The sequence below is a fragment of the Bubalus kerabau genome, chromosome 1 (genome assembly GCF_029407905.1).
Source record: "Bubalus kerabau isolate K-KA32 ecotype Philippines breed swamp buffalo chromosome 1, PCC_UOA_SB_1v2, whole genome shotgun sequence".
NCBI lineage: Eukaryota > Metazoa > Chordata > Mammalia > Artiodactyla > Bovidae > Bubalus > Bubalus kerabau.
This window is the reverse complement of record NC_073624.1, coordinates 24,267,870-24,294,867: the sequence shown is the minus strand read 5'-3', so window position 1 is coordinate 24,294,867 and position 26,998 is coordinate 24,267,870. Positions and strand designations below refer to the sequence as shown.

General features: G+C 37.8%; 1 protein-coding gene across 10 annotated transcripts in view; it reads left to right on the top strand.

Annotated features, from left to right (window-relative positions):
• LRP6 (LDL receptor related protein 6) overlaps positions 1-26,998 on the top strand; it is a 178,109-nt gene that overhangs the window by 66,853 nt on the left and 84,258 nt on the right. For 6 of the 10 annotated variants that reach the window (XM_055570416.1, XM_055570413.1, XM_055570415.1 and 3 more), the window contains one exon: positions 11,536-11,733. In XM_055570416.1, the coding sequence (XP_055426391.1) occupies positions 11,536-11,733 (198 nt within the window). Of the gene's footprint in view, positions 1-3,614; positions 3,723-11,535; positions 11,734-26,998 lie in introns of those variants that run through there. The other 4 variants (XM_055570411.1, XM_055570414.1, XM_055570412.1 and 1 more) reach the window with 2 other exon arrangements.

The following is a 26,998-nucleotide window of genomic DNA, read 5'->3' as shown; positions in this document are numbered from 1 at the left end:
GGTGATGGAATTCCAGTTGAGCTATTTCAAATCCTAAAAGATGCTGTGAAAGTGCTGCACTCAATATGCCAGCAAATGTGGAAAACACAGCAGTGGCCACAGGACTGGAAAAGGTCAGTTTTCATTCCAATCCCAAAGAAAGGCAATGCCAAAGAATGCTCAAACTACTGCACAGTTGCACTCATCTCACATGCTAGTAAAGTAATGCTCAAAAGTCTCCAAGCCAGGCTTCAGCAGTATGTGAACTGTGAACTTCCAGATATTCAAGATGGTTTTAGACAAGGCAGAGGAACCAGAGATCAAATTGCCAATATCCATCGGATTATCAAAAAAGCACGAGAGGTCCAAAAAAACATCTATTTTTGCTTTATTGACTATGCCAAAATGTTTGGCTGTGTGGATCATCACAAACTATGGAAAATTTTGAAAGCGATGGGAATACCAGACCACCTGACCTGCCTCTTGAGAAATCTGTATGCAGGTCAGGAAGCAACAGTCAGTACTGGGCATGGAACAACAGACTGGTTCCAAATAGGAAAAGGGGTAGTTAAGGCTGTATATTGTCACCCTGCTTATTTAACTTATATGCAGAGTACATCATGAGAAACGCTGGGATGGATGAAACACAAGCTGGAAAAAAACACACTGCCTGGAGAAATATCAATAACCTCAGATACGCAGATAACACCACCCTTATGGCAGAAATCGAAGAACTAAAGAGTCTCTTGATGACAGTGAAAAAGTTGGCTTAAAGCTCAACATTCAGAAAACTAAGATCATGGCATCTGGTCCCATCACTTCATGGGAAATAGATGGGTAAACACTGGAAACAGTGTCAGACTTTATTTTCAGGGGCTCCAAAATCACTGCAGATGGTGACTGCAGCCATGAAATTAAAAGATGCTTACTCCTTGAAAGGAAAGTTATGACCAACCTCAGTTCAGTTCAGTCGCTCAGTCATATCTGACTCTTTGCGACCCCATGAATCACAGCACGCCAGGCCTCCCTGTCCATCACCAACTCCCGGAGTTTACTCAAACTCATGTCCATCGAGTCAGTGATGCCATCCAGCCATCTCATCCCCTGTCATCCCCTTCTCCTTCTGCCCCTAATCCCTCCCAGCATCAGAGTCTTTTCCAATGAGTCAACTCTTCGCATGAGCTGGCCAAAGTACTGGAGTTTCAGCTTTAGCATCGGTCCTTTCAGTGAACACCCAGGACTGATCTCCTTTAGAATGGACTGGTTGGATCTCCTTGCAGTCCAAGGGACTCTCAAGAGTCTTCTCCAGCACCATAGTTCAAAAGCTTCAAGTCTTCAGTGCTCAGCTTTCTTCAGAGTCCAACTCTCACATCCATACGTGACCACTGGAAAAACCATAACCTTGACTAGACGGACCTTTGTTGGCAAAGTAGTGTGTCTGCTTTTCAATATGGTATCTAGGTTGGTCATAACTTTCCTTCCAAGGAGTAAGTGTCTTTTAATTTCATGGCTGCAATCACCATCTGCAGTGATTTTGGAGCCCCCAAAATTAAAGTCTGACACTGTTTCCAGTGTTTCCCCATCTATTTCCCATGAAGTGTTGGGACCAGATGCCATGATCTTCGTTTTCTGAATGTTGAGCTTTAAGCTAACTTTTTCACTCTCCTCTTTCATTTTCATCAAGAGGCTGTTTATTTCCTCTTCACTTTGTGCCATAAGGGTGTTATCATCTGCATATCTGAGGTTATTGATATTTCTCCCAGCAATCTTGATTCCAGCTTGTGCTTCTTCCAGCCCAGCGTTTCTCATGATGTACCCTGCATATAAGTTAAATAAGCAGGGTGACAGTATACAGCCTTGACTACTCCTTTTCCTATTTGGAACCAATCTGTTGTTCTTTGTCCAGTTCTGACTGTTGCTTCCTGACCTGCATATAGGTTTGTCAAGAGGCAGCTCAGGTGGTCTGGTATTCCCATCTCTTTCAGAATTTTCCACAGTTTATTGTGATCCACACAGTCAGAGGCTTTGACATAGTCAGTAAAGCAGAAATAGATGTTTTTCTGGAATCCTCTTGCTTTTTCCATGATCCAGCGGATGTTGGCAATTTGATCTCTGGTTCTTCTGCCTTTTCTAAAACCAGCTTGAACATCTGGAAGTTCGCGGTTCACATATTGCTGAAGCCTGGCTTGGAGAATTTTGAGCATTCCTTTACTAGTGTGTGAGATGAATGCAATTGTGCAGTAGTTTGAGTGTTCTTTGGCATTGTCTTTCTTTGGGATTGGAATGAAAGCTGACCTTTTCCAGTCCTGTGGCCACTGCTGAGTTTTCCAAATTTCTATGACCAACCTAGACAGCATGTTAAAAAGCAGAGACATCACTTTGCTAACAGAGGTCCGTCTAGTCAAGGCTATGGTTTTTCCAGTAGTCATGTATGGATATGAGAGTTGGACTATAAAGAACGCTGAGTGCCAAAGAATTGATGCTTTTGAACTGTGGTGTTGGAGAAGACTCTTGAGAGTCCCTTGGACAGCAAGGAAATCCAACCAGTCCATCCTAAAGGAGATCAGTCCTGAATATTTATTGGCAGGACTGATGTTGGAAGTGAAACTCTGATACTTTGGCCACCTGATGGGCAGAACTGACTCATTTGAAAAGACTCTGATGCTGGGAAAGATGGAAGGCGGAAGGAGAATGGGACGACAGAGGATGAGGTGGTTGAATGGCATCACTGACTCAATGGACATGAATTTGAGTAAACTCCAGGAGTTGGTGATGGACAGTCCATGGACAGTCCATGCGTGTTGCAGTCCATGGGATAGCCAAGAGTTGGACACGACTGAGCGACTGCAATGAACTGAATTGAATTGAGGTGCTCAGTGTTAATTCTGCGTTGAACTGAATTGATGAAAATGAAACAAAGATTAATTTAAAAAACTTTTCTTATGAAGACAAACGCTAAAGTGTGCAACACTGGGCTTCCCTGGTGTCTCAGTGGTAAAGAATCCACCTGCCATTGGATGGGACATGGGTTCCATCCCTGGTCCAGGAAGATGCCACATGCCTCAGAACAGGTAAACCTGTGGTCTAGAGCCCGGGAACCACAATTACTGAGCCTTTGTGCTGTGGATACTAAAGCTCTCGTTCCCTAGATCCTGTGTTGTGTAACAAGAGAAACCACAACAATGAGAGGCTGGTGCACCACAACTAGAGAAAAGCCTACATAGCAGGGAAGACCAAAATAAGTAATTAAAAACAAAACAAAAAGGGGGAACTCCATGCAAAGCCCAAACTACATAAAGCAATCTTACTAATTAGTATATAAATTGCAGTTCTTTCGTGACTTTAAAATTTTTCATCAAAATATTAAGTATTATTACTGTCTGATGTAAATGTATAGAGAAGTAGAAAAACAGTAAAACTAGTATGTATTTACTTATATTACATCTATAAAATATTAGAAGTATCATTAAAAATAGTTTGAGCAGAGAATGCTGCTCTCTTCTCACTGTATAACTTACTATACAGAGCAAGCATCTTTTCTGTGCCCTGGTGAATTGTAATATTCCTCTCTGTGTTTGGAGCAAGCCTTCAAAATATTTAATATTAATAATTAATATTTAATATTGTGTTTTCAGTGTTGTGAATTATCTGAGAGAGTTCCTTCAGTGTGAAGTTATTTTTGGTGGCATCACTCTGGGATGTGTTTATCCTTTTGGGCACAACCACTTTGCTCATTTATGTTGGTAAGCTGGCTTTGACTAAATTCTCCCAGCTGCGTATCTATCTAGAATTTTGAATGACAGTGGTGTCAACATCCCGTAGTCAACTGTTTCTTCTATAACTCTATTTATATTCAGTTCAGATTTCATCTCCTATACTTATCACTTTTCATTTCTTTGCTGCACTTTCATCTTTCTTGGCCAATTTTCTTTTGATAATACATTTTCATAGAATGTCACATAGCTTTTATCAGCACAAAGAGGCAGCATGGGCATACACTTTGCGGTCTGTGTGTGAGCTGAATAACAGTTGAGTGGAGACCAGTCATAGACTTTGAAAGAGGAGTGTGATTGATGACGGATCATGAAACACATCTGTCATTTACATGGTGATTTGTGGAGCTGGTAGTGAAATTTGTGGTTACCATAACTGAAATTTGACCATGTTGTGTGTATGTGGGGTGATGTTATTTAACTCAAATTCATCTATGGTGGAATCGTGCAAAGCAATGACTTCCTGTGCAGAATTAAAGGCAAGGTACTGGAGTGAACCTACGTGAAGGATCCTGAAGTTTTGCTTATGCTTCATTTATGGTAAATCTGCTTCTGAGTTGTTACATGCTATATACAATGATGAATTAAAGAAAGTTTGAGAAATTGTGTATTTTGGTACAGATAGAGTTTAAATTTCGATTTTTTTGGAGGAAATCTTCTGTATGATTTTGCCATTTTTATGTTGTTGTCCATATACATAAGACTACTTCTTAGCCAGGCACTTAATTTATGGGGATACTAGCTGATTGGGAAAAGATAAACATAGATATTCAGTTTATCTTCCCACCTGCCTCTTTTTCCTACTGTTTATCAAGATCCAGAACAGTGAAAAAACTCACAGGTAAAAGTGAAAAAGATTAGATCAGCACAAACAACTGGAGCGTTTCTGCACAGCAAAGGAAATAGTCCCCCTGCCAAGCCCTACAGAGTGGGAGAAAATATTTGTAAGTCATATATTAGATAACGGTTAGTATCCAAAATATAGTAAGAACTTATACAACTTAAACCAATCCATTAAAAAAAAATGGGCAGAGGAACTAAATAGATACTTTTCAAAAGAAAATAAACCTAAATGGCCAGTAGCTACATGAAAAGGTGCTCCGTATTGATAATCATTAGGGAAATGCAAGGCAAAACCACAATGAGATATCACCTCTCACCTGTTAGAATGTTTATTATCAAGAAGACAAGAGATAAGTGATGACGAGGATGTAGAGATAAGGGAATTCTTGTACACTGTTGTTAGGCATGTAAATTGGTTTAGTTCTTATGGAAACCAGTATGAAAGTCTTTAAAAAATTAAAAATGCAACTGCCTTATGGTTCAGCAATTCCACTTCTGGATATACAGTTGAGCTTATTATTATTTTTAATTTATCTTGATTGTGATGGGTGTTTGTTGCTGCATGCAGGCTTTCTCTAGTTGTGGCAAGTGGGGGCTGTTCTTCCTCTTGGTGTTCGGGGTTCTCATTGCTGTGGCTTCTTTTATTGTGGAGTATGGGCCCTAGGTGCACATGCTCAGTAGCTCAGTAGCTGCAGCGTACAGACTGTAGGGTGCTTGGGCTTCAGCAGTCGTGGCGCACGGGCTTGGTTGGTCCATGGCATGTGCAGTCTTCCTGGACCAGGATCGAACCCTTGACTTCTGCGTTGGCAGGTGGATTCTTACCACTGTACCACCAGGGAGGTCCTATACTTGAGTTTGAACAGCGTGGTTTAGGAGTGCTGACCCTCTGTGCAGTTGAAAATCCACTTGTAACTTATAGTCTTCCTTTTGTATATACATGATTGCTCTGTATCTGAGGTTCTACATTTGTGGATTTAACCTGCCATGGGTTGTGTGGTTGTCAACTGTTGTTGCTGTTCACTCACCCATTTGTGTCTGATGCTTTGTGACCCCATGGACTGCAGCCCACTAGGCCTCCCTGTTCCTCACCAGGTCCCAAAATTTGCCCAAGTTCATGTCCATTGCATTGGTGGTGCCATCCAGCCATCTCATCCTCTGACACCCTCCTCTCCTTCTGCCCTCAATCTTTCTCAGCATCTGGGACTTTTCCAATGAGTTGTCTGTTCTCATCAGATGATCCTTCCAATAAGTATTCATGATTGATTTCTCTTAAGATTGACTGGATTGTGTGGTACTGTAGTATTTTATTGTTGAAAAGAAAATTTGTATGTGGACCTGTGCAGTTTCAATTTCTGTTGTTCACAGCTCAGCTGTATATCCAAAGGAAATGAAAACAGGAATTGAAGAGATGTATGTACTCCTATATTCATTGTTAGTTATTCGCAATAGCTAAGATACAGAAACAACCTACATGTTCTTCAATAGATGAATGGATAAAGGAGTTGCCGTATATATGGACAATGGAATATTAGCCGTTGAGAAAAAATAATTTGCCATGTGTGGAAACATAGGTGGGCCTTGAGGGGATTATGCTAAGTGAGATAAGTTGGTCAGAGAAAGACAAATATTATATAGTATCACTTACATGTGGAATCCAAAAGAGCCAAACTTACGAAAACAGTGTAGGCTGGTTATCAGAAGCTGGGAGCTGGAGGAACTGGGAATATGTTGTTTAAGGGTACAAACCTAGAGCTAGTAGATAAATAAGTCCTTGAGATCGAATGCACAATTTAGTGATTATAGTCAACAATACTATATTATAAACAACGAGATCTTGATTGTTCCCACTGAAGAAAAGAAAGTAATCATGTGAAGTGGTAAGTGTGTCAGCTAATGCTATGGTAGTCATATTTCAGTATATAAGTATCAAACCAACATGTTGTACATCTTAAACTCACATGATGTTATGTGTCAGTTATATTTCAGTTTAAAGAAGGAAAAAACATTTAGGATAGGAAAACTTTGGACCTGGATTGTATAGTAATAAAAGAACAAATAATACATGGGTTGATTTAGTATTTTGTCATTGACTGGTTGCTTTCTTTTTAAAACTCTTACAGTGAGAGATCTGAATTCTTAGGATAATTGCATTCTAGCTTTATGTTTAATTTTATGAGATATAAACCAGAGGTGAGCTGTTAGCTAGAACATTACTAAAATATTTACTGATAGAATGACCTTTGAACAGTTGGCCCTGAGACATGAAATTAGCATGTCAAAGTACGTGAAGAAATACTGCCACCAGATTCAGTCTGTGATCATGGGAAATCTCTAGTCAGTTTCTCTGCCAGCTTATTCTTCGAACCTGTTGTTTTCTTTTCTGCTGGCTGTTGTAGACAAGAGTTCTTTCATGTAATAGCATTATTAAGAAAGATGTATTTGTATGCCTCTGCAAAAGGAATACTTCACCAAATCAGCAAATGGAAAATTTTTTCCTCATTTACTTAAAAAAACCTTTTCTTAATCCAGAAATTGCCAAAAACATAAATGTGTAAGTTAGAGGTAATAAACATTAAGCAAATGATCAGATATATTTGTAATGCTACGAATGTGAAGTACTCTGAGAGCTTATATGGGACTGTATGACCTAATTTGTAATTTAAAGGTCTGTTAGAGAAAACTTGATTTAAGTTGAACTCTGAAAGAGAAGATAATAGGTAAAGGGAAAGCCCTGTACTGCCAGGGAGTATGGGACCTGGCATATAATAAATAAGGGTGTGTGGGGGTGTGTGTATAATAAATAAGGGTGTGTGGGGGTGTGTGTGTGTATAATAAATAAGGGTGTGTGGGGGTGTGTGTGTGTATAATAAATAAGGGTGTGTGTGTATGTGTGTGTGTGTGTGTATGTGTACCCGGCATATAATAAATAAGGGTGTGTGTGTGTGCGCGCGCGCGCATGCATGCGCAGTTGTATCTGACTCTCTGCAGCCTCATGGACTAGAGCCCACCATGCTCGTCTGTCAATAGAATTTTCCAGGCAAGAATACTGGAGTGGGTTGCCATTTCCTACTGCAGGGAATCTTTCCAATCCAGGGATCAAACCCACATCTTCTTCATCTCATGCATTGACAGGTGTATTCTTTACCATGACATCACCTGGGAAGCCCAAGGTGATAAAGAGAAGAGTGGTGTTAATTGAAGCTGAAGAGATGGGTAGGGGCCAGATAGCATAAAGATTGTGTTAATAACTTTGCCGTTCATTCTAAAAGTGAAACCATGAACAAGAGATTTATGATGTAAAAAACAATAGCCAGAGCATAGATAGAGCCTCTAAGTGCTTTGCATATATTAACTGATATATTCTGACAGAAACCATTTGACATGCATCTGTTTTTAATCCTTGTGTTATAAGGAATATGAGGGACAGAAAGGTGAAATAACTTGCTCAAAATCATGTGTCTGGGAGTGGCAGGCCTGAGCACCCTAGCTCTGGAATCTCGGCTTTACATCATCGCTACACTATCTTTTATAATCCAACTTTTCCACACTTAAAGTACTTGTAGTAATAAATTATATGATTTATAATTGAAGAGTTCAAAAGAACCGTTCCTGTTATGGTGATATCTCAAATATGACATCATACTGCTTGGTGGTATATGGCTGAACATCTTTTACTTTAAAAGCTGTGTATTTATTTTAATGTTTATTAATATTTACCTCTTTTAAGGCATCCCTTTTTTGACAAGAGACCTAGAAATTATCTTTAGTTCCTGCTCTTCGTCACTCCTCAAGCCAAGTCCTGTCATTTTTTTCTTCCCAAATACCTGTTGGCTTTACCCTCTATGATTATTTTTTTGAATGGAATCTTTAATCCATTTATATTTTATTGTTGTTATTTACTTGAATGTAGTTATGTCTGTAATTTTGTTTTCCTTCAGTTCAGTCACGTCTGACTCTTTGCGACCCCATGGACTGCAGCACACCAGGCTTCCCTGTCCATCACCAACTCCCAGAGTTTACTCATACTCATGTCCATTGAGTAGGTGATGCCATCCAACCATCTCATCTTCTTTCGTCCCCTTCTCCTTCTGCCTTCAGTCTTTCCCAACATTAGGGTCTTTTCCAATGAGTTAGTTCTTCCCATCAGGTGGCCAAAGTATTGGAGTTTCAGCTTCAACATCAGTCCTTCCAATGAACACCCAGGACTGATCTCCTTTAGGATGGACTGGTTGGATCTCCTTGCAGTCCAGGGACTCTAAAGAGTCTTCTCCGACACCACAGTTCAAAAGCATCAATTCTTCGGCGCTCAGCTTTCTTTATAGTCCAACTCTCATATCCATACATGACTACTGGAAAAACCATAGCCTTGACTGCTGCTGCTGAGTTGCTTCAGCCGTGTCCGACTCTGTGCGACCCCATAGACGGTAGCCCACCAGGCTCCTCCGTTCTGGGATTCTCCAGGCAAGAATACTGGAGTGGGTTGCCATTTCCTTCTTCAATGCATGAAAGTGAAAAGTGAAAGTATAGTTGCTCAGTTGTGCCCGACTCTTAGCGACCCCATGGACTGGAGCCTACCAGGCTCCTCTGTCTGTGGGATTTTCCAGGCAAGAGTACTGGAGTGGGGTGCCATTGCTACTAGATGGACCTTTGTTGACAAAGTAATGTCTCTGCTTTTTAGTATGCTGTCTAAGTTGGTCATAACTTTCCTTCCAAGGAGTAAGCGTCTTTTAATTTCATGGCTGTAGTCACTATCTGCAGTGATTTTGGAGCCCCCCAAAATAAAGTCTGTCATTGTTTCCACTATTTCTCCATCTATTTGCCATGAAGTGATGGGACCAGATGCCATGATCTTCGTTTTCTGAATGTTGAGCTTTAAGCTAACTTTTTCACTCTCCTCTTTCATTTTCATCAAGAGGCTGTTTATTTCCTCTTCACTTTGTGCCATAAGGGTGGTGTCATCTGCATATCTGAGGTTATTGATATTTCTCCCAGCAATCTTGATTCCAGCTTGTGCTCCTTCCAGCCCAGCATTTCTCATGATGTACTCTGCATATAAGTTAAATAAGCAGGGTGACAATATACAGCCTTGACTACTCCTTTTCCTATTTGGAACCAGTCTGTTGTTCCATGTCCAGTTCTAACTGTTGCTTCCTAACCTGCATTCAGATTTCTCAAGAGGCAGGTCAGGTGGTCTGGTATTCCCATCTCTTTCAGAATTTTCCACAGTTGGTAGTGATCCACACAGTCAAAACTTTGGCTTAGTCAGTAAAGTATAGAAGTAGATGTTGTTTTTGAACTCGTACTTTTTCGATAATCCAATGGATGTTGGCAATTTGATCTGTGGTACCTCTGCCTTTTCTAAAACCACCTTTTCTTGAACACCTGGAAATTCACAGTTCACGTAATGTTGAAGCCTGGCTAGGAGAATTTTTGGAGAAGGCAGTGGCACCCCACTCCTGTACTCTTGCCTGGAAAATCCCGTGGACGGAGGAGCCTGGTAGGCTACATACAGTCCATGGGGTTGCGAAGAGCCAGACACGACTGAGCAGCTTCACTTTCTTTCACTGTATAATCGTAAGGGATTTGATTTAGGTCATACCTGAATGGTCTAGTTGTTTTCCCTACTTTCTTCAATTTAAGTTTTCCTTATGTCTTGCTTTTTTGTTATTTTGCTTCAACTTAACTGCTTCCATTAAGCAGATGTTTTCTAGGGTATAATTTTAATTTCTTGGTTCAATTTTTAGCTATAATTTTTTAGATATTTTCTTAGTATTTATTAAGAGATTATAATATCATTTTTAATCACAATGGACTTCAGATTAATGCTAATTTAATTCCAGTAAAATACAGAAACTTTGCTTCAGTACTAATCTTTGTTTTTCCTTCTCCGTTTTGTTACTATTGTTATATATTATGGTTCTGTATTTAAAGCTCTAATATTGTGTAATACTGTGTTATAATAATCACCTTAAGCAGTCTCTTTTAGAAAAGTATTTAGTAAGGTTATCTTGCATATAAGACTGTTTGGAAACTGGGAAGTCTTGCATTCTCACAATGAAATTCTCTTTACCCAAACCACAGTAAAATGATCATACCTAGTAAATTAACATTAATACATTTCTATTATAGAATTTGACATACCATCAGATTTTGCCAAGTTACCCAATAATATCTTTGTAACAGTTTGCCCAGAGAAGGCAGTGACAACCTACTCCAGTGTTCTTGCCTGGAGAATCCCAGGGACTGGGGAGTCTGGTGGGCTGCCGTCTCTGGGGTCGCACAGAGTCAGACCCGACTGAAGGGACTTAGCAGCAGCAGCCGTTTCCCCAACCTATCAACCAGTTTGATACACTGTATGCAGTAGTTACTACAGTAGTCTCTTTTTTCTCTTTTTACCCAGATTAATTTATCTGCCTTTCTTTGACTTTATTAACATTGATATGTTCAAAGGCAGTTGTTTTCTAGAATGTTCTTTAATTTGGTAGTCTGTTTCCTTTATAATTTTGTTCAAGTTATGCATTTTTGGACAGAAATACTGTGTAAGAGAACTTAACATAAAAAATGGTACATTTTTTCCCAACATATTGCCAGTATTTTCCTTAACTGATGATGGATGATGTGAGTAAGGTGTTGTCCACCAAGTTTATTTTCTCTTAACATTATTGTTAATTTATGGGGAGATACACCGAGACAGTGTAAATACCCTTTTTCCCTAAAAGCTTTGATCACATGGTTTTCTTGTTGTGGATGATGCTGGACTTGAATCAGTTATTACCATCATGGAAGCAAAAAGATAGATGATTAAAATTTCAATAACAATTTCTAGGAATTTCAGTTTTAGTGTTTCTTAGAGAGCTTTCTTTATCCAGTAGTGATGATTGTAAGATACTTGGTAGTTAACCTGCTTATGTCATGGGTTTATTTTTCATATTTTTTTTAGGTTCATGTACTGGACAGACTGGGGAGAAGTACCAAAGATAGAACGTGCTGGAATGGATGGTTCAGATCGTTTCGTCATAATAAACACTGAAATTTACTGGCCAAATGGACTAACTTTGGATTATGAGGAACGGAAGCTTTATTGGGCAGATGCAAAACTTAATTTCATTCACCGATCAAATCTGGATGGAACAAATCGGTAAGATTGCCTTATGTTTTTAAACTTTAAGTCAGCCCCATGATAGTCAAATTATAAAGCCTAATTTTATCAAGAAGTTGTTAACATATTTTTGGCTTAAGTGTCAAAGGGGAAGAAGAATAGATTTTTAGTTTGCTTTCTATAAAGGTAATGACATTTCTCATCTGTCTTGGTGGCATTTAGAATTTATGGACTGTATTTTCTCCTCCTTTACTCTGAGCTAATTTAGTTCTTCAGTGGTTCTCAATCAGGGATAGTACTTCCACTCTCTTCCAGAGTGTTTGGAAATGTGTGGGGAATTTTGGTTGACACAGAGACTGGGAGTACTCCTAGCATTTTAGTTCCCTGGCGGGCCAGGGATACTAAACATTCTGTAATGTGCTGGACTCCTAGTACGACAAAGAGCTCATCCTTCAGAATTGCCCACAGAGCCCACCAGGTGCTGTTTGTGGAAGCTTATTTGATAAACCTGTAAACCAGGACAGGGTTGGCCAATTTTTCCTGTGACGAGCCAAGTCATTATACGCTTTGTGGGCCATATCTCTGTTGCAACTATTTACCTCTGCTGTTGTGGTGTGAAAGAAGCTATATAGAATACTTAAGGGAATGGGCATGGTTTTGTTCCATAAAACATTTTTGAGCCAGTGGACTCTGGTTTGCTGACCTCTAGATCAGGAGAAAACCTACTGCATATTTGCTGTATCCTGGTATCCACAGAAGACAGAGACAAAGTATATAAACATGGAATTCCCACTCAGATCATGTTCAGATTTTTTTTATTTAAGTTTTTTATTCAAAAGTAGTTGATTTACAAGGTTGTTGTGTTCATATTTTTAAAGACACTTGATGTCCTTGTGTTTGGAAGATTATTTGGATTTCTAGTGGTCTCATTTTAAGACCCCAGCAGAAACAGAAAGCCTTAGATAATTGAAGGAATTTGTCAAAGTGAAAACATCTGTTGCCATATATAGTTGCACTATTTTTATTTTTTTCTTGTGATGAGAACCTTTAAGATTTACTGTTTTAGTAACTTTGAAATGTTACAAGGCTATGGTTTTTCCAGTGGTCATATATGGATGTGAGAGTTGGACTATAAAGAAAGCTGAGTACCGAAGAATTGATGCTTTTGAACTGTGGTGTTGGAGAAGACTCTTGAGAGTCCTTTGGACTGCAAGGAGATCCAACCAGTCCATCCTAAGGAGATTGGTCCTGGGTATTCATTGGAAGGACTGATGTTGAAGCTGAAACTCAAATACTTTGGCCACCTGATGCGAAGAGCTAACTCATTGGAGAAGACTCTGATGCTGGGAAAGATTGAGGGCAGGAGGAAAAGGGGAGGACAGAGGATAAGATGGCTGGATTGCATCACTGACTCAATGGAAATGGGTTTGGATGGTCTCTGGGAGTTGGTGATGGACAGGGAGGCCTGGCGTGCTGTGGTTCATGGGGTCACAAAGAGTCAGACATGACTGAGTGACTGATCTGAACTGAACTTTGAAATATGTAAGATAGTATTATTAACTATAGTTGCAGTGCTGTGGATTACATTCTCAGGACTTAACTTTTTTTTTTTAATACCTGGAAGTTTGTATCTTTTTGACGCCTGTTAGCCATTTCACTAGCCCCCATACCTTGCCTGTGGCAACCATCAATCTGTTCTATCTGTGAGCTTGGTTTTTAGTTCATTTGTTTGTTTAGATTCAACATATAAGTGAGATCATACAGTATTCCTCTTTCTCTGTCTTATTTCGCTTAGCATGATGCCCTCAAAGTCTATTCATATTGTTAAAACTAGTAATATTTCATTCTTTTGTATGGCTGACTAATATTTTGTTGTACATATATAGCATATCTTCTTTATCCATCCCACCATCAGTGACACTTGGGTTGTTTCCTTTTCATTTCCTGTTGTGAATTATGTTGAGTGAACATAGGGATGCATGTGTCTTTTCAAGTTAGGGTATGCAGTGGTTGTTAACTAGACTTGTTGCAATCATTATACATTATATAGAAGTATCAAATTATTATGTTGTAAACCTGAAACTAATGTTGTATGTCAATTATACCTTAATTAAAAACAAAAGAAAATTGGAAAATTCAAAATTACATGGAGGATTAAACAAGATTCTCCTGAAAAACCTGTGGTTGAAGGAGGCTGTCAAAGGAAAATAAAAAATATCTGGAGACCAATGAAAATAGAAATACAACATACCAAAACTTACAGGGTTTCTAAGAGGTAAGTTCATAGTGATAAATGCTTACATTTGAAACAAGAAAAGTCTCAAATAAACAACCTAATGTTAAACCTCAAAGAGCTAGATAAAGAAGGAGAAACTAAGCCCACAGCTGCCACAAAGAAGGGAATAACAAATCAGAGTGGAAATAAATGAAATAAAAATTAAAAATACAGAAAGATCATTGAAAAAGCAAGAGTTGGTTTTTTGAAGAGAAAATATACAAACCTTTAGTTCAACTTAATAAGAAAGAGAGGAGACTGAAATAAAATCAGAAAGAGGAGACATTACAACTGTAAATACAAAGGATCATAAGAGACTACTGTCAACAATATATACCATCAAATTGAACAGCTTAGAAGAAAGAGATCATGACTGAATCATGAAGAAATAGAAAATTTGAACAAACCAATTATTTATAAGGAGATTAAATTAGTAATTAAAAACCTCCCCAAAACAAAAGTAGAGGACCAGAAGACTTCACTGGCAAATTGTACCAGACATTTGAGAAAGAATTAGTACCAATCTTTCTTAAAGTCTCCTGAAAAATAGAAGAGGAGGGAATTCTTAAAAACTCATTTTATGTGGTTAGCATTATCTTGATACCAAAACCAAACAAGAAACCTACAAGAAAAGAAAATTACAGGCCAATATTCTTAATGAATATAGCTGCAGAAGTTCTCAACTCAGAACTAGCAAACTGAATTCAGCAGCACATTAAAAGGATCATACTCCACAATCAAGTGGGTACAAGGATTGTTCAATATATGCAAATTAATGTGATTCAGCACATTAACAAAATGAAGGATGAGAATTGTGTGATCATCTCAATAGGTGCAGAAAAAGCATTTGATAAAATTCAACATCCATTCATGATTAATTCTCAAGAGTGGGTATAGAGGGAACATACCTCAACAGTGAAAGCTATGTATGACAAACCCACAACTAAAAATATATTCAAAAGTGGAAAACTGAAAGTTTTTCATCTAAGGTCAGAGCAAGATAAGGATGTTTACTCTTGCCATTTTTAATCAGCACGGTGCTAGAGGTTCTAACCAGAGTAGTTAGGCAAGGAAAAGAAGGAAAATGCATCTCAGTAAAAAGGAAGAAGTAAAACTATTTGCAGATGGTCTCATGTTATACATAGGAAATCCTGGAAACGCCACTACAGAACTGTTTGAACTAATAAACAGATTCAGTTAGATTGCTGGATACAAAATCAATATACAAAAATCACCTATATTTCTGTATGTTAATAACAAACTGTCAGAGAAATTAAGGAAACAATCTTATTTATTGTATCATACAAAAAAAAAAATACCTAATAAGTTTAACCAAAGACGTAAAAGACCTATACACAGAACTATGATGCTGATGAAAGGTATTGAAGAAGACACAAATAAATTGAAAGATATTTCATGCTCACAGATTAGAAAAATTAATTTGTTAAAACATCCATACTATGGAAATCCATCTACAAATGTAGTGCAGTCCAGTGCACAAATCAGAGTTCCAGTGCACTTTTCACAGAAGTAGAACAAACAATTCTAAAATTTGTGTGGAATTGCAAAAAAACGCAAATTAGCTAAAGGAATCTTGAGAAAGAATAAAGCTGGAGGCATTACACTTTATAACTTCAAACTATATTTGCAAACTGTATTACTCAAAGTGGTATGGTATTGGCGTAAAGACAGACACTAGATCAGTGGAATGGAATAGAGAGCCCAGAAACAAACCCATGCGTATTTGGTCAGTCAGTTTATGACAGAGGAGCCAAGAATGTTCAGTGGGGAAACTAATGTCTTCGTTACAGTTTCTGTAGTATCTTCAGCAAATAGTGTGAGAAAACTGGATATCCACACCCGAAAGGATGAAACTAGATCCCTGTCTTATACCACACACAAAATCAACTAAAAATGAATTAAAGTTGGGCTGTAGGAGTTGCTTGTATATTTTTGAGATTAGTTGTTTGTCAGTTGCTTCATTTGCTATTATCTTCTCCCATTCTGAAGGCTGTTTTTTCACCTTGCTAATAGTTTCCTTTGATGTGCAGAAGCTTTTAAGGTTAATTAGGTCCCATTTGTTTATTTTTGCTTTTATTTCCAATATTCTGGGAGGTGGGTCATAGAGGATCCTGCTGTGATGTATGTCAGAGAGTGTTTTGCCTATGTTCTCCTCTAGGAGTTTTATAGTTTCTGGTCTTACGTTTAGATCTTTAATCCATTTTGAGTTTACTTTTGTGTATGGTGTTAGAAAGTGTTCTAGTTTCATTCTTTTACAAGTGGTTGACCAGATTTCCCAGCACCACTTGTTAAAGAGATTGTCTTTAATCCATTGTATATTCTTGCCTCCTTTGTCAAAGATAAGGTGTCCATATGTGCGTGGATTTATCTCTGGGCTTTCTATTTTGTTCCATTGATCTATATTTCTGTCTTTGTGCCAGTACCATACTGTCTTGATAACTGTGGCTTTGTAGTAGAGCCTGAAGTCAGGTAGGTTGATTCCTCCAGTTCCCTTCTTCTTTCTCAAGATCACTTTGGCTATTCGAGGTTTTTTGTATTTCCATACAAATTGTGAAATTATTTGTTCTAGCTCTGTGAAGAATGCTGTTGGTAGCTTGATAGGGATTGCATTGAATCTATAGATTGCTTTGGGTAGTATGCTCATTTTCACTATATTGATTCTTCCAACCCATGAACATGGTATGTTTCTCCATCTGTTAGTGTCCTCTTTGATTTCTTTCACCAGTGTTTTATAGTTTTCTATATATAGGTCTTTAGTTTCTTTAGGTAGATATATTCCTAAGTATTTTATTCTTTCCGAATATACAAGCAACTCCTACAGCTCAACTCCAGAAAAATAAATGACCCAATCAAAAAATGGGCCAAAGAACTAAATAGACATTTCTCCAAAGAAGACATACAGATGGCTCACAAACACATGAAAAGATGCTCAACATCACTCATTATCAGAGAAATGCACATCAAAACCACTATGAGGTACCATTTCACACCAGTCAGAATGGCTGCGATCCAAAAGTCTACAAGTAATAAATGCTGGAGAGGCTGTGGAGTAAAGGGAACCCTCTTACACTGTTGGTGGGAATGCAAACTAGTACAGCCACTATGGAGAACAGTGTGGAGATTCCTTAAAAAACTGGAAATAGAACTGCCTTATGATCCAGCAATCCCACTGCTGGGCATACACACTGAGGAAACCAGAATTGAAAAAGACACATGTACCCCAATGTTCATCGCAGCACTGTTTATAATAGCCAGGACATGGAAGCAACCTAGATGTCCATCAGCAGACGAATGGATAAGAAAGCAGTGGTACATATACACAATGGAGTATTACTCAGCCATTAAAAAGAATACATTTGAATCAGTTCTAATGAGGTGGATGAAACTGGAGCCTATTATACAGAGTGAAGTAAGCCAGAAAGAAAAACACCAATACAGTATACTAACGCATATATATGGAATTTAGAAAGATGGTAACAATAACCCTGTGTACGAGACAGCAAAAGAGACACTGATGTATAGAACAGTCTTATGGACTCCGTGGGAGAGGGAGAGGGTGGGAAGATTTGGGAGAATGGCATTGAAACATGTAAAATATCATATATGAAATGAGTTGCCAGTCCATGTTCGATGCACGACACTGGATGCTTGGGGCTGGTGCACTGGGACGACCCAGAGGGATGGAATGGGGAGGGAGGAGGGAGGAGGGTTCAGGATGGGGAACACATGTATACCTGTGGTGGATTCATTTTGATATTTGGCAAAACTAATACAATTATGTAAAGTTTAAAAATAAAATAAAAAAAATGAATTAAAGATGTCAGTATAAGACCTGAAACTATAAATTTTTTTAGAGAAGAAACAGGAGACAAGCTCCTTGACATTGGTGTTGGTTATGATTTTGTAAGCATGTGTTTGAAACCTCAAGCAAACAGTATGGTGCCTCCTCAAAAAATTAAAAATATTACTCCATATGATGTAGTAATCCCACTTCTGGAATTCTAATCCAGAGGAAATGAAAACAATCTTGAGGCGATATCTGCACTTCCATGTTCATAGTGGAATTATTCACAGTATCCAGTACATGAAACAATCAAAATGTCTGTCAGTGGATGAATGGATAAAGAAGATGTGGTATATACACATTCAGTAGAATATTCAGCCACGAGAAGGAAGGACATCTTGCTGTTTGTGGTTACATGCATGGACTCTGAGGCCCTAATGATCAGTGAAATGAGCCAGATAAAGGAAGACAAATATTGGATGTGTCACATATATGAGGAATCTTAAAAAATGTCACAAACTCATAGAAACAAAAGAAAACTGGCTGTCAAGGAGTTGGAGGAAATAGATGTTCCCATTTTAAAAAAAACCATAAAAAGGAAACCCCAGTCAGTGTGTGAGATACTGTAAATAGCTGGATGAGTATTTTGCATATGTGTATCATCACTGTATACAGTTTATCATTCAGATTTGTTTGTTGATTATACCTGATAAAGCTGGGGGAAAAGAATGAAAAACAGAATAATGTCCTTAGGTAGAAAACGCCCCAGAAAAATATGATTATAGAACAGATCAAGTGAAAGACGCTCAGTTCAGTCAGTTCAGTTTAGTCGCTCAGTTGTGTCCAGCTCTGTGACACCATGGACTGCAGCATGCCAGGCTTCCCTGTCCATCACCAACTCCTGGAGCCTACTCAAATTCATGTCTGTCGAGTCTGTGATGCAGTCCAAACATTTCATCCTCTGTTGTCCCCTTCTCCTCCTGCCTTCAATCTTTCCTAGCATCAGGGTCTTTTCAAATGAGTCCGTTCTTTTCATCAGGTGGCCTAAGTATTGGAGCTTCAGCTTCAGCATCAGTCCTTCTAATGAATATTAATGATTGATTTCCTTTAGGATTGACTGGTTGGATCTCCTTGCTGTCCATGGGACTCTCAAGAGTCTTCTCCAACACCACAGTTCAAAAGCATCAGTTCTTCGGTGCTCAGCTTTCTTTATAGTCCAACTCTCACATCCATACATGACTGCTGGAAAAACCATAGCCTTGACTAGACGGACCTTCATTGGCAAAGGAAGTCTCTGCTTTTTAATATGCTGTCTAGGTTGGTCATAACTTTGCTTTCAAGAAGCAAGCATCTTTTAATTTCATGGCTGCAGTCACCATGCAGTAATTTTGGAGCCCCAAAAAATAAAGTCTCTCACTGTTTCCGTTGTTTCCCCATCTTTTTGCCATGCAGTGATGGAACTGGATGCCATGATCTTAGTTTTTAAATGTTGAGTTTTAAGCCAACTTTTTCACTCTTCTCTTTCACTTTCATCAAGAGGCTCTTCAGTTCTTCTTTGCTTTCTGCCATAAGGGTTGTGTCATCTGCATATCTGAGGTTATTGATACTTCTCCCAGCAACCTTGATTCCAACTTGTGCTTCATCCAGCCCAGCGTTTCTCATGATGTACTCTGCAAATAAGTTAATTAAGCAGGGTGACAATATACAGCCTTGACGTACTCCTTTTCCTATTTGGAACCAGTCTGTTGTTCCAAAGGCTCTCAGTCGTGTCCAACTCTTTGTGACCCCATGGACTAAACAATCCATGGAATTCTCCAGGCCAGAATACTGGAGTAGGTAGCAGTTCCTTTCTCCAGGGAATCTTCCCAACCCAGGGATTGAACCCAGATCTCCCACATTGCTGGTGGATTCTTTACCAGCTGAGCCACCAGGGAAGCCAAAGAATACTGGAATGGATAGCCTATGCCTTCTCCAGCAGATCTTCCCGACCCAGGAATTGAACCGGGGTCTCCTGCATTGCAGGTGGATTCTTTACCAACTGTGCTACCAGGGAAACCCAGAATAGATCAAACCTCCACTTTAAAATGCACTGTCACTAATTGAGACACCAATATTACATATCAAAGACCAACATAAGTTAGAATGAGAAAGTTCAGAGATGAGATGCCAGAACTGAGGAAAGAAGTAAAAGAAAAAACTAATTACAGAAAAGCCAACTAAACTGGAAGTGACACAAGAGTGACTAAACCGAAAAGATTTTAAATTGAAGTTGTAAAGGGGGAAAAATTAAGGACTAAAAGAAATGGAAAAAGATGAAAAGGATTTGAGAGAAAGTGACAAATATTAAAGATAGGCAAAGAAGGAAAAACACATAGATAAAAAACCCTGTTGGGAAGATAACCTAAGGAAAGTAAGAGAACAAATATGAGAAACTATAATTCAGGAAAAGTTTCTTAAAAGGAGATTCGAATCTACAGATTGATAAGAGAACATTATGTACTTGGTAATACAAGTTAAAGCAAACAGCACCAAGGTATATTCTAGTAAAGTTACTCTGTAGAAAAAGGAAAATATTCTCTGGGCCTTTAATAGTAAAATAAATAATTTTTCAAATGGAAAAGAAAATTAGATTCACATTAGGCTTTCTCACAGCAACACTCCTTGTCAGAATTAAGTGAAGTATTTTTAAAAGATACTCAGGGAGAGTGTGAACCAATTATTTTTCCCCCCAGCAAAATTGACTTTCCTTATACAAAGCTATAGATGAACTGCTATGAACATGAAAGAAATCAAGAAATACTATTTCCCTGAGTCATTGTGAAAATGGACTAGTGGCTGAGCTTTAGATAATCACAGTGATGAGCAAGATAACAAAATAAGGCTTGGTAAAGAGCAGTAAACATATAATTAACTTGTATGAAAATTAAAGGATGATTAAAATTGAGAGTATGGTATGTAATGACTGTATGTTTAGATAATGTAAATAAAGTACCATTCTGAAAAATTGGAATGAAGGGACTTCCCTGGCCATCTAGTGGTTAAGGTGCCATGGCTTCTACTGCAGGGGACATGAGTTTGATTCTTGGTTGGGAAACTAAGATCCTGCATGCTTTGCAGCATAGCTAAAAAAGAAAAAATGGAGTAAAATAAAAAATCAGAGTGAGAAGTACAGGTACTATATACATAGATTTTGTTTAACTCTTTATGGTAATTACATTGGTGTATTGGTATTAGTATTTTTAGTTTTGGATCAAATAAGTGAGTAATTTTTGGATATATTAAATCAAATGCCAGTGAATATGTAGAACTCTCCGTGTGGAAGAAAAGATGTATAGATGTAGTATTGTGGAGTTTAAGAGAAATTGATAATTCTGAGTTTTAATTGAGAGTACTGGTGTGAGCTCATTAGTTATTGTAAGTTATAAAAATACATACAAATATGTATGTTTATTTCTTATGACCACTGATGAGGACTAGGGGGGGAAAAAAAACCCCACCCAGACTGTATTCTTGGAAAACTGTTCCACCTTAAAAGAAATCAGGTATGATTTGGGTAACCCTAAGTCTCTTACAGGAAATACCCAAGTTGAGCTGGGATGTTATGTCATAGTGGATAGCATGGAAGCTGTTACAGGCTACTAGAGTCATTTCGTAAAGCCCAGAGAAATAACTTGAAAAGTCTCTCTCTGGTCAGAGATTGATTGAAACCCACCAGGTTTGTTTAAATCCTTAAGTTCATACTGATTTTCTGTCTTTCTTTAATTTTAAGAAAAGGAAGTAGTTACTTTCAGAGGATGAAGGGAACCAACCAGTTCATTAGCTTGAATGTTGGTAATAAAGAGAAAGAATCCAGCAATTTATCTCCCCTTTTCTATAGGAATCTACCAGTAGCTAACAAATTAGTAGATACAAAAAAGCTATTCCAGCTAGTAAATGAGAAATAATTAGAATATCAGCATTTTATTACTTCCAGTGAACTGTTCAGTCTAGGCATTGAACATCAGTGGCTGCTTCATCACAAGGAAAAGAACAGACCCTATTTGATGGAAGAAAAGAGCGTCACCCCCTTTTATCTTGCCAAAAGGATCAATTCATTAGGAGTCTGATCAGACTTGTTATTTGCAGGAATTGTGTGGGAAAGTAGAGGACAGGGAAACATTGAACTGCGCCATGTGTATGCATCAGCAGATTCAGACACACAGGGCAAATAACAGGGGTTGTTGGAACAGATAAACTGCAAAGATGATAAGGGAACTTAGAGATTAAAACAGACATAGAAAAGAAATTTACTAAAGGGGAAAGGGCAAGAGAAGGGATTAAATTAGGAGTTTGGGGTTAAAATATGCATACTACTATATATAAAATAGGTACCCAACAAGGACCTACTGTATAGCACAGGGAACTATATTCAATATTTTGTAATAACTTATATTGGGAAAGAATCTTGAAAAGAGTATATATACATATATGTTACATATATATATAACTGAATCACTTTGCAGTACACCTGAAACGAGCAGAATATTGTAAATCAGTATTTCAGTTAAAAAGAGACTGAAAAGAGGGTGGGTGAAGGCATGAGTAGGCACAGAGGATTTAAATTTAGGACAGTGAGAAAATTTGTAGTATAATGATAGGTATATGTGTATATCACCACCAAGACTGGTCTTTAAGGTAAACCGTGGACTTTGGATACTATGACTTTGCACTAGATTTCAGGGCTTCCTGTAAAGCCAGAGTAGTTGAAACAATGAGGTACTAAATCTGAGCATAGATGTCAGTGGAACAGAATAGGGTTCAGAAGGTAGTTTACATGTATATGGTTAGTTGACTTTGTGACATAGGTATCTTGGATATCTTGGATAAACACACACTTTTAACTGGCCTTGACAGATACTGAAGAAAGATAATAAACTTTAAAAACTGGGAGAAATATAAAAGCTCTTTCTGTGAAAAATTTTAAATTCCTGATGACTAGAGTCAGGTTTTCAAGTTATGGTTATTAAAGTTATGAAGGTTATTAACGCTTTGGTTTGTCAGTGTTCCTCCTATTCAACTGCAGTTGGAAATGTGAGGGATGGTTGGAGGCAAGTGTAGAGAACTGGCTAAGAGCCAGATCGCACAGGGTCTAGTATTCTAAAATGAGGCATTTGAATTTTAGCCTGTAGGTGTTGAGTCATTGGAGGTTTTGAAGTTGCAGATTGACTTGGATGGATTTGTCTTTTAGAAGTACCTTTGGTAGTTGTGTAGAGAATGAAGACTAATGATTTCATTTCCTTAAGTCTTGCAGTTAGTCATCATCATTCTCCAGAAAAGTACAATCTCTTCACTGTAATATACATGATCTCATTTATTTACCTTGTTTTAGACAATATTCTTACCACTTCTGCCCTTGTCTGCTGTGCCCCAATCCTGTCAAACCATTTGTGGCTCCCTGATGGTGTTTATGATGGCTCCTAGGTTTCTGCTTTGAATGGCTTATTCAATGGAAATGCCATTCAGTGAGATAGAAGATTCAGGAAAGGAAGATAGATTCTTTTTCCTTCCTTTCTTTTCTTTCTTCTTTTTTTTTTTTTTTTAATGTAGAAAGAGAGTGAGATTGAATTCAAATTTGGACAAGTTTGCATTTGCATTTGAGTTGCTAATGGAAAACTGTGATGATGAAGTCTGGGGAGCTTTGGATGGATGAGCCTGCTGCTCAGCAGAGTAGTCTCAGAGGGAGTCTTAGATTTATAGCCATTACCAAGTTAATGGTTGTTAAAGCCATGGACTGTAAACATAGGGGTATTTTGCATCAGTGCTAGAGACTTAGGCAGAGATAACAACCACATACCAGATATGTTGAAGAATTTCTCCAAGACTGAGGGATGTCCCAGTCCAAGCTGCTCCTGATCAGCCATCCCCGTTTGCCTGGTTTCCAGGAACACCCTCAGACCCAGGCAGATCAGCACGGTTGGTCATCTACTGAGCTTCTGAAGAATCTGCTTCCCACAGAAGCAAATTGAAGAAATTTACCCACATAAACAGTAGTAACCACAACTCTAGAGATGGAGGGCTGAAGGTGAGGCTGGTGAGAGGGAGGTGGGGTAGGGTGGAAGATGGGCCTCATCTGGATTCTGTTAGCACCTCTGGGAAATCATGCATATACCAGACACTAAAGGACATGCACCTTATGGCAACCAAAGTTGACATGATTGAACGTGTTAGGCAAAGATCAGAGGTGTAGTTAAAGCTGGCTGTGAATGAGTTCAGTGGTGCCAGAGAATAAGCAGGATCATGGTATCAGCAGAGTTCTTGGTGTTAGCAGAACACTGAAATACAGTGGGTAATGAACCATGTTCTCAGGAGAAATACCGTTAGGTTTCTGCTAGACTGTGGTCAAAAAATTTTTGTCAACTGATGATTATATAATTTTTAAAATATATGTTTATGTTTAAAGATGCTTTATTTAATATATAATGTTGGCACTATGGGTTTTTTAATTATAGCACATTCAGTGCAGTGTTATATAGCCTCTAAAATTAATATGAAACCAATATTTAATAATATTAAAATCTTTACAATACATTATGAAATGAAGACAGGTCATTATAATGCACTAAATGCTGGGCATTTACAGAAATTCACTTTTTGTAAAAAAAAAAATAAAAAGTTACAGTCAGATGTTGTTTAAATAAGATGACAGCACGCATTGGAGTCTTTCAGAATGCATACATTAACCATTTTTTCCTCAGGGCATATTAATCATCATTAATGCAACAAGGTGCATGGGGCCCGCTGCATATAATCCCGTGAAGAAGTTCAGTCCTGATGGGTGGCGAATGCACTTTATTCGTGTTTGGTGCAGGTGCCTCAGTTGTCTCTTGCTTTGGCTCAGCTGTTACGTTTCGTCCTGTTGGGGGCTGTGATTAGAGCGAATGAATTTTTACTACCAAATTATTAATTCTAAATTCCGTTGGTTAGTTGGTTTCCTGTTCTATCTTAGTTGGTTTCATGTTGTGCCTTAGCTCTTGATAACAGAAACCAGTGTTCCATGCCTTGACCTTTGGAAGTCGCTTGTATTTGTGTACATACATGTACACATTGTACATGTGCACCTAATCAAGGAATGGGAAGATACACTTTGTATTTCTATTTCCAGTTTTTTTCTAGTGAACATACATGTACTCTTTATGTAATCAGGAGAAAATGATGATTTTGGAGAAAGTAATGCCAGATTTTGCCAGTGTGGCTTAGGTTCCTTTATGCTTCTCTTTAGCCTCTATTCCAGAAGATAAATTATTAACTTTCCTTCAATCTGTTTTGCCTATAATCTTCTTGAATATAGTTGAGTTCAGTCTTCCTTCAGGTGAGGCTCAGTTGAATATTTAAGACACTATTCAAGTGAATTGCCCACTGTTAAATTCGTTTATTTCTCTTACTGTTGAGCTGTAAGAATTTTATGTATTCTAGATATGAGTTCTTCATTGGATATATTACTTAGAAATAAAAGTTCAATCTATTAGCTTTTCTTGGTTGTTGTTAAAAGTGTTTTTGAAGTACTAAGAAATCTTTGCTTAAACCAAAGTCACAAGGATAGATGCTTTTCTAAGAGTTTTATTGTTTTAATTCCTAACATTTATATCTGTGATCCACTTTATGTATGATGTCTTACACTCTTTTATTCACTTCCGAATATTTGGTTATTTTTTATGGTGTTAGGAACAAGTTATTTAATAAATTACAATTTTGCTGTTTTTCTCAGCACCATTTATTAAAGAAACTGCTTTTTCTTCATTGGCTGTTCTTGGTTCCCTTGCTAAATATTAGTTGGCTGTATCACTTTTTGTATTTTTCACTGCTAGTCTGTAGAAATTTATTTCTATATATTAATCTTGTATGCTGTAACCTTGTCGAATTATGTACGTCTGAGGCTTTTTTTTTCTTTTAAATTCTTTAGTGTTCTCTGCATACAGAATCATGTCATCTGTGAATAATGACAGTTTTATTTCTTCCCTTCCCATCTGGTTGCCTTTAGTCTTATTTCATAATACTCAGTAGACCTTCTGCTGAATAGAAGACATTCTTGCTTTGTTCCTGACCTTCGGGGGAAAGCGATGATTTTTTTTTTTTTTTTTTTTTTTTTTTGCCGTTGAACAGGATCTTAGAGAATATACTTTGTATGATTTCAGTCTTTTAAAATTAATTGATACTTGTCCTAATATTCAAAGTTCCATATCCTTGATGATTTTCTGTCTAGTTGTCCTACCTATTAATGAGAATAGGATTTTGAGATCTCAGACTGTTACTGTTTTATTTTTTCCTTCAGTTCTGTCAGGTTTTGCTTTGTTTGTTTGGGGCTGTTTTTACTTGTGTATGTTTAAAATAGCTATATCTTCTTGATGATTTGACTGCCATTATAAAATGTGCTGCTTTATCTCTAGTAATATTTTTTTGTCTGAAAGTATGTTTTGTCTGATAGACCACTTCATCTCACTTATGGTTGCTGTTGGCTTTCAGTAAATTTGGGTCTTTGGGTATGTGTGCCTCTTGTAGACAGCATACAGTCGAATCTTGTTTAGTTTTACCCAGTTTAACAACCTTTGCCTTTTATATACATATATGCACACACACACAATATGTATAATAATATGTAAGATGTTTTCTTTAACATCTTGCAGAAAAACCCAAATGAACTTTTTAGTCAACCCAGTATGTTAATTATTTCTTAATAAAACAGAAAAAAATCACGAAAAAAGAAAAAATTCTTTATTTTCACCAGCTGTTTCTGTTTCCTTATCGGTTCCGTTTATTCACTCTTGTGTTATTTCTAGTTGATAATTCATTGAAGTGACTTCTGACACTTTCATTAGTTCTTTCACCTCAGTTTGAGGTTTTAAATTTTAAATTTTTGTTGTTCTTTTATCACTAGTATACTACTTTAAAGCATTTAAAGTATTTTGTAATAGGTTGTAAACTATTTGCTCTAGAGCCAGTTTTTCTGGCGTATTTGTATTGTCCTTAGGGATGTTATTTTCTTTATTCTTTTTTGTTTTTAATATTAACTTTTTATTTCTTTGGCCACATCTGTGGCCTGTGGGATGTCAGTTCCCTGACCAGGGATTGAACCCATGCCCCCTCCATTGGATGTACAGAGTCTTAACCACTGGGCCTCCAGGGAAGTGCCTTTAAAACTAACTTTTAAAATGGGGCTTGATCTTAATATATTTTTATATTTTCACATG